At 47.6% G+C, this 12,191-nt stretch overlaps 2 protein-coding genes across 2 annotated transcripts in view; both read right to left on the bottom strand.

Moving 5' to 3' along the window:
* LOC132470146 (25-hydroxyvitamin D-1 alpha hydroxylase, mitochondrial) overlaps positions 1 to 1,190 on the bottom strand; it is a 5,166-nt gene extending 3,976 nt beyond the window's left edge. Inside the window, exons 1-3 of the mRNA XM_060068465.1 lie at positions 918 to 1,190; positions 605 to 795; positions 8 to 198 (exon numbers count right to left, since the gene is read on the bottom strand). Coding sequence (XP_059924448.1) covers positions 8 to 198; positions 605 to 795; positions 918 to 1,127 — 592 coding nt within the window. The 5' untranslated portion in view covers positions 1,128 to 1,190. The remainder of the gene's footprint in view (positions 1 to 7; positions 199 to 604; positions 796 to 917) is intronic.
* Positions 1,191 to 4,995: 3,805 nt separating this feature from the next.
* mettl1 (methyltransferase 1, tRNA methylguanosine) lies at positions 4,996 to 11,473 on the bottom strand. The gene is made up of 6 exons (XM_060068547.1): positions 11,258 to 11,473; positions 10,363 to 10,493; positions 9,798 to 9,982; positions 7,769 to 7,882; positions 5,931 to 6,032; positions 4,996 to 5,532 (listed from the first exon to the last, which is right to left on the bottom strand). Exons 1-6 carry the CDS (start codon positions 11,335 to 11,337, stop codon positions 5,416 to 5,418), a joined length of 729 nt encoding a protein of 242 aa, XP_059924530.1. The 5' UTR covers positions 11,338 to 11,473; the 3' UTR covers positions 4,996 to 5,415.
* Between the last annotated feature and the right edge of the window lie 718 nt (positions 11,474 to 12,191).

The raw sequence follows: 12,191 nt of genomic DNA on the forward strand, positions 1-12,191 counted from the left end.
CCCTTACCCTCCAGGCCGAAGCGGTAGAACTCCTGGGCCACGTCGGGGACCAGGCCGTCGGGGTGGCGGCTGTGCCGGAGCTTGAGGACGAGGTCGCTGACCACGGCGTTCAGGGCGCCGTCGTACGCCTCCACGGCCCGCGGCCGCAGCATGTGCTTCCCCAGGAGGCTCCTCACGGCCTGCCACTCCTCGCCCTCACTGGAGCACACACACACACACACACACACACACACACACACACACACACACACACACACACACACACACACACACACACACACACACACACACACACACACACACACACACACACACACACACACACACACACACACACACACACACACACACACACACACACACATAAAGAAAGTTACAACCATGCATATGGGAAATGATCTTTTGGAATGAGATCCCTGCCCTGCGCTTTGAGCACGAATCTAAATCTCAGCACCATAACGTTTTTATTATAGGCTAGGCCTACTGCATATGATATCTGTACCCGTGCACAGCATAGTAATAGTCAAAGTAGGGTGTATTACGTGAGATGCATGCAAAATAAAAAACAGAAGTGTGAGGCGCTAGCGACGGAGTCTTTACTCACGATGTGAGCAGGCCGTAGCCGTGGTCCCGGAGCTTCCTGAAGTCCTTCCAGGACGATAGGTCGGAGCGCATGGGGTGGCGGCCCTCCTGCCTGAGGATCTGCTCGATCAGGGAGGGCTCCGCCACATGCACCGTGAGGATGGGCCCGAAGCTCGCCTTCCACACGGGCCCGTAGCGCCGCAGACCCTCCAGCTGACCAGGGGAGGGGGGGGGGGGGGGGCAGGTTTATTAGCATGCGTTACAACGGTTCCCAACTATGCACAAAGTTGAAATGTGTGAGATTTGCAATGTGCAAAGTGTTTCATTCAACCCACCTGTAGTTCGTGGAGGCGCGACAGCCCTCCCTTTGCAAACAAGTCCCACGCAAAGTTGGCGATCGACGGGCCGGGCATCTCCCTCAGGGTCTTCACCACCGGCTCAGTGCTCCTCTTGATGGCCGTGGAGGTGATCTCCGCCCATCCCTCCATCCACCTGATGAGTGGAGACACGCTGCGGCTGGACACCTTGAGGGCTTGCTGCAACATCCTGACGGCTCCTGGGTGGCTGGGCCCTGGCTTCAACAAGGTTCGGTGGTATCAGAGTACATTTGTCTGCTGGGGGGCCCTCGCATTTATAACGCACCACTCTGCTCTACTGAGAAAGGATGACAGTTCTCACAGTGATCAGCCAATCACGGCGTGGTACCACGTAATGTCCCGCCCACAGACGGACAAGGAGAAGTCAGAGCTATTTGGAAGGTGTGTCCAATCATGAGGCTGATGTTGGACCATCCCCAAAAGAGTATCCCACCGCCAGACTTTGCTCCCTGGTGTTCAGAGAAAGTCGGCTTACATCAGAACACATATGGAGACGTGCAAATAGTCGGTGTGCAGACTGCTAATGCAACAGACAATAGAGTCCACTTTAGCTCAATGCAATCCGCTTACTGCAATAATTAGGCTGTAGTCATCTCAAATATTTTGCTGACTCTCGATCTTCTGACCTTATAATCACTTAAGTTCTGGAGACAAAGTGTAGCATTGAGTAGCTCTCACTGTGCGATGAACTAGGCTTTGTTAAGTAGGCACACCAGCCTTATTATTAAGACCTTAAATTTAATCTGATAAAGAACATCATCCTTATTTTAATGGTTAATGTTTAGATTCCTATGATTTGTGTGGTGACCGAATTTCTTAAAACATGACAATTAGTTTACTATTGCATAAAAGGATAGATAGACCTGTCTATCTTTATTTTAATTATGCCTGAAATATAGGCAAACTAACCAAAAATAAATGTAAACCGAAAAAATAATCGTAATGTATGTCATGTAAAAAAAATATGAATAAAGGAAAGAACCAAAGGTCAATGTGTGTGCCAGTTGTCCACTTGAGGCAAAATGAGAAGTATACGTCAGAAACTAGGATTGTGGTTGAAAGTGTGTTCAACAGTCACAACAACTCATATCACCCAAATGTTTCCACCATTCACCTGCTGCATCCTCATGTGTCCAGCTGGTTCACACCTCGTGGATCAAGTCAGGAAGCCTGAACATAGAAGGAAATTCTAACTTCTGCAGACCCTTTCTTGCATACATGATTACACACGTTGCATTCAAGTCAAATATTCTCAAGTTGGTCTCATCAACTCTTGGTTATCTATTCACGGTTCCTAAATCTCTGTAAAACCTTACACACGTAACTCGTCCAAATGATATAACAGAAGGAAAGGTCGACATAGAGCTGAACTGATTACATCTGACTGGCTGAAGGCACGAGACAAGGTCACAAGACCTCCCACATCAGCAGGACTGTCTGGCATTCTGTCTCTCAATGGACAATGAAGAGTTATCTCCAAGTGTGAGAGATAGCCGACGACCTCTGAAGCGGACAACAATTTTCACCAACAACTTTAAAACCACCGCTCCTCAACCACTTTCAGTTGCAACATGTTAGGGTGAAGTAAACGTATAGGACGGCTAATCCTCTTTATTGTTCATTGAAGCGTTATAGCTTTTTAAGCGTATGTCTGTGTATCTTTACGTTTTGTAGTTGACATGATTCCCTGCATGCGCTGGTCCTGCAGGTTTGCATGCACACAGGGAAAAAGCAGAGAAACATAAAAAATCCCATGAATCACGTTGATTGTTGAACATAAAGAGAATGGCGGGAGAAATATCATGCACGTCCTGCAACTGTGGGCGTTGTCCCTGCTCTGCGTTGGGTGTGAAGGGACAGCAGAACGGTATTCGAGGACAGTATAGGTCTCTGCTCTGAGATGGCTGTGAAGTGACAGCAGCACGGTATACAGGGACCGTGTAGGTCCATGTAGCGCGTTGGCCCATGGCCAACAGGCGCACGCCTCTGCAGACTGGGATAGAGGTCATGGCCGCTGTCTGTCTGGGCAGCAGCACAGCTTCGCTCATCACAGCAAACATCCCGGCTTCCTGTTCCAACTCGATGTGAAAGTATGCAACTTTACCTAGAAATTAGTTTTGGTGAATTCAAGACGATGAGTGATGAGGTAATATTACACAACGGTTGTCACATAGTCTCTCCATGCTAAATGCCAGGGTTTTGTTTTAAAGGGGAATTACCACCAATAACAGAAGAAGGGCCTTGATCATTTTGGTTCTTTTACCTGCTTTACCTTTCTTTAAGCCTGTTAAATGTTTCCTAATGGACAGGTAAGAAGTGCCACACACATCTAGCCACTTAGATAGTGTAAGAGTGTTTCCCTCCCTCCCTCCCAAAAGGTACTGGCTTCGATCCCCGGTGTCCACCCTCCACCTGGTGTTACGCCTGACCCCTGACCTCTACCTGCTCCTCAATCACCACTCTAGTACAAAAAGCGTGACGATGAAATCCATGAATGGCGAAGAAGCGGCCTCCCTGATGGAGGAGTCCCCAGAGGTCTTCTGGAGGTCCAGGCTGAGGCCAACGTACGGTTCCTCTGTTTTTCCTCTGGGGGCGCCGGTGATGGTGGTGAGGCAGTGGTGGAGCTCGGGCCCCCTGGGGAGGGAGACCGTGCCCTCCAGGTCCATCTGCTGGGGAAGTGGGGTCCAGGTCTTAAGATGGGGGGGGGGGGGGTGGGGGGTTGTTAAGATGACGTGATGGGATTGGGGGGGCGGGGTTCATGCTTAATTTGAAAGTCTTCCAACTTGCAGTGTTCAAAGCCTGTACCGTCTTGTTTTTAAGAGCCCACACCCTGCCTGCAGCGCCACAGGACTCAGAGACAGCGTCTCCTCGCCCCCCCACCCTGAGCTCCACCTCTGATGGAGAACTGAACCCCGCGGCACAAGGCCTTGTGGAAGTCACTGCCCACTAATCCAGTTTTTGACTTACAGTCAAACCCAGAGACGCGGTCCCCCTGTACGACGTTCAAAATGCAGTGCAACACATGCTAACGCAGCGACCGGCACATGCTAACGCAGCGCCCGGCACATGCTAACGCAGCGCCCAGCACATGCTAACGCAGCGCCCGGCACATGCTAACACAGCGCCCAGCACATGCTAACGTAGCGCCCAGCACATGCTAACGCAGCACCCAGCACATGCTAATGTAACGCCCAGCTCAATGATAACATAGCGCCCAGCACATGCTAATGTAACGCCCAGCTCAATGATAACACAGCGCCCAGCACATGCTAATGTAACGCCCAGCTCATGCTAACATAGCGCCCAGCACATGCTAATGTAACGCCCAGCACATACTAACGCAGCACCCAGCACATGCTAATGTAACGCCCAGCTCATGCTAACATAGCGCCCAGCTCATGCTAACATAGCGCCCAGCACATGCTAACGCAGCACCCAGCACATGCTAATGTAACGCCCAGCACATGCTATTGTAACGCCCAGCTCATGCTAATATAGCGCCCAGCACATGCTATTGTAACGCCCAGCTCATGCTAACATAGCGCCCAGCACATGCTAATGTAACGCACAGAACATGCTAACGCAGCACCCAGCACATGCTAATGTAACGCCCAGCACATGCTAACATAGTGGCCAGCACATGCTAATGTAACGCCCAGCACATGCTAACGTAGCACCCAGCACATGCTAATGTAACGCCCAGCTCATGCTAACATAGCGCCCAGCACATGCTATTGTAACGCCCAGCTCATGCTAATATAGCGCCCAGCACATGCTATTGTAACGCCCAGCTCATGCTAATGTAACGCACAGAACATGCTAACGCAGCACCCAGCACATGCTAATGTAACGCCCAGCACATGCTAACATAGTGGCCAGCACATGCTAATGTAACGCCCAGCACATGCTAACGTAGCACCCAGCACACAACCTTAATGAACGCTTGGAACAATCGCCCTAACCGACCACGGAAGACATCATCAGAACCACCATGTAGTAGCACATCAAGGACAAAGATATACAGAGACTGTTGAAACAGGTTGGTACTGACACTTTATTTACAAAAAATAAGTTGCAGCCAACGAATAAAATAAAAATGGCATAAAATATGGTCCTAAGAAAAACATATATACAAAATATTTTGAAATATAGTTTGGAGCAAATGCACATCCTTCCACTGTAGAAAACCAAACCAAAATGGGCTCCAAAACAGAGTCGGAATAAAATAATCCTCCAGCGCCAGATTTCAAACAAGACGTCTGATTGGACCAGAAGCCAGATTTCTGTTCAAGATGCGACTCCCAAAAATGACTGCTCAAACCTTAGTATGAACCATTCAGACGTCAGCAGTCACCCCCATCAGCCCCATCATGAAGACCCCTGCCCCGTCCTGTATTCACCACACCCCCTGCTGGCAGCGTCTCTACATCACTTCTACAACACGGTCCACCGGAGGTCAGTTTGCCTCCTCGATCCGTCGGAAGACCGCCAGGAAGTTCTTGCCTCCGTTCCTCTGCACCTTCTTCCCTTCCTCCGTACAGCTTCCCAGACGGCCGACGATCACGTCCTCCACCTGTCCAGAGAAACAGACCTCAGGTCAGGCTTTAAACACACATGCAGACTGTCTGTCCGGGTCAAATAGATCTCAGGTCAGACTTTAACACACATGCAGATTGTCTGCCCAGGGACAAACAGATCTCAGGTCAGGCGTTAAACACACACACATCCAGCCGTTCACATGCTAGCTCCCATGAGCTCAAATGACTGGAATTGGTATTCTGATATAATAATAGCATAATAATAGTATGCAGAACTACGGCATTACACTGGACTAATTAAATTAAACTACAGGGCAAATATGGACAACTAATGTGTCAATACAATAGTGTTAAATGACACCGCGTCGCGAGTGGTTCTGCTGATATTGTACTGTTCTAGCGGGTGTAGCGGCGGTTCTGTGGTTCCTCCTACCAGCTGGTCCTCAGGAACCCGTGTGAACAGGGGGTGCTCGGTGAAGTGCTTCACCATCCAGACGTTGACCTCCTCCACGTCCGTGTTGGTGTACACCATCCCCTGGGGGGGAGCAGAAGGCGAAGAACCAACGTTTACCACCCGGCAGAGAGTAACACGCTTAGGAGCCCGTGATCGTTCTGATGCAGGTTGAGCAGATAAACGGAGATGTATATATATTTTTTATCTTGCACTTATTGTATGTTGTACGTCCTGGCACTTAAAGTAGTACTTAGTATTGCATAGAATCTTATCCTAGCTATCTCTGTTGTACACGGGGAATGGGAGAAAAATTGAATAGAAATTGTTAGTGCTTGGCACTTGGTTCTATGAACGTCTTTGCTGTACCAACAGCGATATATATTGTTTCTCTTTCTTCAGACAAATGTGATTGTATTGTAAGACGCTTTGGATAAAAGCATCTGCTGAATGCTCTAAATGTAAATGTTACACTTTATATAGCCACGTCCAGCTCAGCCATTCCACTAATCTTGCCACAGGTGTCGTTATCGACCGGACCAAAATAACCTGCAGAAACCAGAGGTTAGTCACCCCAACAACGTGTTCCTTTGACTTTAGCCCAGAACTGATAGGGCTCTCAGAATCCAACGGGGCTCTACTGAAGTCCACAGGACTCTGTGTTGCCCCGTTTCCTTTCTGTGAAGGCAGGAGAGCCAATGCCGAAGCGAAATGGACTGCATTTATACAGCGCTTTTCCAACCTCAAAGCGCTTTACATTACTGCCAAACAATCACCCAATCATTCACACACCGAAGGCGTGTGAATGTCACCTTCCGGTGACAAGGCAACATGCGCTACCTCCTGAGCCACACGGCGCCCAGAGAACTCGACACAACGTAGAGCAAGCTACGGCCGGGATACGACTGGGAACTGAATGGAGAGGTTTCAGTGTCTGACCGCAGTTTTCTACTAAAACCCCAGTTCACTACTAAAACCCCAGTTCACTACTAAAACCCCAGTTCACTACTAAAACCCCAGTTCACTACTAAAACCCCAGTTCACTACTAAAACCCCAGTTCACTACTAAAACCCCAGTTCACTCCTCCCCATCCCCCCAGCCCAGAAACAATGTGGGATCCAAGCCAGGGGTCAGCTTACACCCACATTAGACAAAGTGAGGCACACACACACACGGGGGGGGAGGGGGCTGCAGTCAACCACCTGGAGGCCATTTTGTCTCGGAGCGACGGGGTTAAGCTAACTTCATTATTATTGGTAAACGATCAGTCAACTATTCCTCTAACTCTACCAAAGCCTTGAACGGATTCTCTGTATTCAGCGGACGGTCTACAGCAGTTGATCTCCAACTTTTGCTACTAGTTTACCCCCTCCAAGATATATATTTTTCAGTCGAGTACCCCCTTCACCGGCACAAACAATTTTGGGGAGAATTTTTGAACATAAATAATGTATGTGCGTTCTATAAGGCATTGTTAACATGAACTTTAAAAGGGTGCAAATACTCACAATTGAGTGAGAAACATGAGTCTGTATTTCATGCAACGGCCGGCTAATGATTCTCCTTTGTCCTTGTTTTCAGATTTATGTTTCAACCACTTGTCCATTTTCTCGATTTTCTATTTTTCAAGCTTTCAGAATTTAAATCAGAACAGGGTGAGTAATGTGCTTCAGGGTGAAAGTCTTTCGAGCGCCCCCCTCCAGTACTCCAAAGGACCCCCATTTGAGAACCACTGCTCTACTGTAGAGCATCGCACACAGACCACGGAGAGCGGCGGCGGCGGCGGCGGCGGCGGCGGCGGCGGCGGCGGGGCACTCACCCCGACCCGCAGCGCGTAGGCGTACTCGGCCAGCAGCGTGGCGCTGATGATCCTCCACTTGTGCTTCGTCTTCTTGAAGTGGGGGTCGGGGAACAGGAAGAACATCTTGCTGAGCTGCAGAGGAAACAGAGACGGCACGGGGTGAGGAAGACTACTCAGAGGGACGAAGGCCACAGGGTGCGGAGGAGCACGCTCAGAGGGAGGAAGACCATGGGGTGAGGAAGACCATGGGGTGAGGAAGACCACACTCATAGGGAGGAAGGCCACAGGGTGAGGAAGACCTCCTCAGAGGGAGGAAGACCATGGTGCGAGGAAGACCATGGTGCGAGGAAGACCACTCTGGCCCTCTGCCTAATGTTAAATAAACGGTAAACGGACTGCATTTGTACAGTGCTTTTCTAACCAGTGGTTCTAACCAACGCTGTAGAATATGGCTTAACATTCACATTCACACACCGACGGCGGTGTCTACCATGCAAGGCGACAGCCAGCTGGGCGACATCAGTTACGCCCCGTGCCCACTACCTCCGTCAGTTGTCCGTTGCCCATTGACTTTGAATGGGGACGGACGCGCAATGCATTGTGGATCCGTCCGTTCAGTTGGAGCGTTCGCCACCGTCAGAAAGTTGAAAAATGTTCAACTTTTTCGGCAGCGACGGTTCCGTCATCCAATCAGATCGCGTATGCAAATGTAAGCACTGTGACGCGACTCGGGCTCTGACGATACTGGAAAGCGGGAAAGCGGGTCATCTTGCCTCGCAACAAGCAGGAAGAAGCGGGAAGAACCCGGCGAACCGATTTGATTGGCTGACGGATGCATCTGCAAAGACTACTCCCCCATCCGTCAGCCACGCCTTCCCACGTCCGTTGACTGACGGTGCAGTGGGCACGAGGCGTTAGGGTGAGGTGTGTTTCTCAGGGACACCTCTACACTCATGTCAGACCATATTTCAGTGTCTTCGGTGAAATAGACAATTTCAACAACACAGCTACAGTTCGTTGAATCTGTCTGAATGATTTAAATCATCAGGTACCCTTCATTAGTTCCACTAAATAAGGTCAGAGGAGATGGACGGACAGGGGACTGATTACAGGGTGACACCACCGCAGAGAGGAAGTTGCCTCAGACCCAACGTGCCACCGCAGCTTCAAAAGAAACGCTTCAATCAGAGTTATTTTTAGCCTTCAAGACGTCAAAAACAGGAAGGCTCCGTTGCAACACTTGATTTGAGGATGGAGGCCGAGTTCAGAGCGGTTCTCATTCACTGTCCTCGCGTCATTTGGTTTCTGCCGATTGGCTCATCAGTCAAACGACCGTACGAGCAGAGATGAAAGGGCTGCAGGCCGAAGTCATTTCCTCTTTTTGTGAGCATATCTTCCCTGCACTGCATGTCTAATGGATAAATAGGACACCCAATTAAAAATCTACCTGACATTCTAACCAGTCCATTATATCTAGAACCATTCTAACCAGTCCATTATATCTAGAACCATTCTAACCAGTCCATTATATCTAGAACCATTCTAACCAGTTCATTATATCTAGAACCATTCTAACCAGTCCATTATATCTAGAACCATTCTAACCAGTTCATTATATCTAGAACCATTCTAACCAGTTCATTATATCTAGAACCATTCTAACCAGTCCATTATATCTAGAACCATTCTAACCAGTTCATTATATCTAGAACCATTCTAACCTAACCAGTCCATTATATCTAGAACCATTCTAACCAGTCCATTATATCTAGAACCATTCTAACCAGTCCATTATATCTAGAACCATTCTAACCAGTCCATTATATCTAGAACCATTCTAACCAGTCCATTATATCTAGAACCATTCTAACCAGTCCATTATATCTAGAACCATTCTAACCAGTCCATTATATCTAGAACCATTCTAACCAGTCCATTATATCTAGAACCATTCTAACCAGTCCATTCTAACCAGTCCATTAAATCCATAACCAGTCCATTATATTATACATATTATTATATTCTACCCAGTCCACTGTAGACGCACCTGTCCCTTGGTGAAGTAGTTGGGCAGGTACTTCATGGCGTTGCTACGGAGACAGGCCACGTTCTGGTAGCCGCCGTCCTCCGCGGCGCGCAGCGAGCGGATGCGGTCCTGGACGTAGTCCGACACCTTGACCCGGATCTCCAGACCCAGGATCAGCTTGTCTGGGAAGAGCGGAGAGAGCTCCACTGGGAACGCAGGAGAGCGACGTCGTCAGGGGAGCGCGTACAACACACCGGTAGACCGGCATCGACCGAGTCACTGCCTAAAAAGGGGGACGTGGTCGGCCGTTACGAGCCGTTTACACGTCTCTTCTGACGTCACAGGTGGGCGTGTGTGATGGATGGTTGGGCCGGTAGACTGATCTATCCAGCGTACAACCAGGTGGACACGCCCACTTGTGATGTCACCAAAACACAGCCGTTTTTTTTTCCAAATGCTTGTAATGACTAATCACACTCAGCTGGTGGCGTTAGATCCCCCCTTTTTAAGATAATGGAGCAATGAATACCCCCACTGAAGACTTTGATCCCTAAGCCATTGATTATTGGTTATTGAGAAGCGTTACCTAAAAGACCTCCGTATCCACAGCCGACGTCGGCAAACTCGACCTGGGCTGCCGCGCCCCCCTCGGACGGGGAGCCAGGGAAGAACTCTGGGTAAAGCGGGGACCAGTCCATCTTCTCTGGACTCACAGGACTGGGGGGGGGGGGGGGGACCAGGAAGGAGAAGGAGACAACGTGTTGAGGTTGCAGAGGAAGATAGTGTAACTACAAGTTCATACACACGTTCTATCTAAAGTTATCAGTGTACCTACCAGTTCACACTCATTCGGTATAAAGATACAAGTCTAACTACTACTACACACGTAAAGTAACTAGTGTAACTACTAGTTAACAAACTCATTCTCTATAAAAGATACTAGTGTAACTACTTGTTAACACACTCATTCTCTATAAGATACTAGTGTAACTACTAGTTAACACACTCATTCTCTATAAGATACAAGTGTAACTACTAGTTAAAACTCATTCTCTATAAAGAAACTAGTGTAACTACTAGTTAACACACTCATTCTCTATAAGATACAAGTGTAACCACTAGTTAACACTCATTCTCTATAAAGAAACTAGTGTAACTACTAACTCATTCTCCATAAGATACAAGTGTAACTACTAGTAAACACTCATTCTCTATAAATAAACTAGTGTAACTACTAGTTAACACACTCATTCTATATGAAGATAATAGTTTAACCACTAGTTAACTCTCATTCCATATAAAGATGCTAGTGTAACTACTAGTGGACACGCTCATTCTGCATAAAGTTAGGGTAACAGGTAAAGAGTAACTACTAGTTATATATAAAGCCAGTCCAAGTAACTTAATAATTCAATCTAAAGCTAATTAACCACGAGTTATAAAGTGTAACTAGTGTCACTAGCGTTCACTCTGGTACTCACTAGTCAAACGTGTGGTCGGCCATCGGGTTGGAGTGAGCCCTCTGTCTGTAGTACCGCTTCTGGGGCATGGACAGACTCATCCTGGATCTTAATGTTAACTTCTGTATGCGATCTGAAGGAATAGATAGAGGTTTAATCACTTAAAGCTCAACTGCACAGTAACCACGCTTCTTATTTTACTACGAGTCGCAGACTACTGACGTCACGTCGTGCTGAGCGAGGGATTCTCACGGGTTGCCAGATTTGACATTTATCCTCTTTATTTACAAAAACGACTCTTTAAAAACTGAAATGACCATCACATTGCTCGGAAATTAAATATTTTATTATTTCTAATCATTCCTATTGCTCTCCTCGGGCAATTATCCCAATTATGATTCGGATCTTTTCTGGTGCTGATGAATAAAGAGCCATCGCATCGATAGGGGTGCTCCCTGCTGGCCACAGAGGTTAACCGCAGTGGATGTCGACAGAGGCTGCTGTAGAAAAGAAAATTATTACCAAAAGTAACCTAAAAATATACCTAAAACATAGTCATTATGCACACATGCATTCCTACGACAATGCAAAGGTCTTCCACATTGTACAAAAAAAACAACAGTCAGGATAATAGATAATGTAAGTAAATAAATAACAATATTGTCAACAGTCAATGTCCTGACTCGAGTGCGTTGGATAACCTATTGAACACTTGGTGATCTCTGAACCGTCCAGCCGTTGTCTTTGCCGCCTTTTTTTAATTGAGCAGCAGGCTGAAACTTTGGATAAATAAAAGATTTAGGTCTGACCATTAAACTATCAGCAGGCCATAGAGACATCCCATTCTAGCCTTAGAGTTGTATTAATGCACTTGAGGCAACTTTATTGAGTTGTAACATAACTGAAATATAATTGATTTTGAATCATTTAGCAGATGCTTTCATGCAGACGTCTT

The sequence above is a fragment of the Gadus macrocephalus genome, chromosome 13 (genome assembly GCF_031168955.1).
Source record: "Gadus macrocephalus chromosome 13, ASM3116895v1".
NCBI lineage: Eukaryota > Metazoa > Chordata > Actinopteri > Gadiformes > Gadidae > Gadus > Gadus macrocephalus.

Bases quoted from the DNA above. Each gene is read 5' to 3' on its own strand.
- mettl1 (XM_060068547.1), bottom strand. From the start codon at position 11,337: ATGAGTCTGTCCATGCCCCAGAAGCGGTACTACAGACAGAGGGCTCAC. The intron at 9,983-10,362 runs GTAACGCTTCTC...CTGCGTTCCCAG, and splicing joins TGGATACGGAGGTCTTTTAG to TGGAGCTCTCTCCGCTCTTC. The intron at 6,033-7,768 runs GTGAGTGCCCCG...GCTCCCCCCCAG, and splicing joins CCTACGCGCTGCGGGTCGGG to GGGATGGTGTACACCAACAC.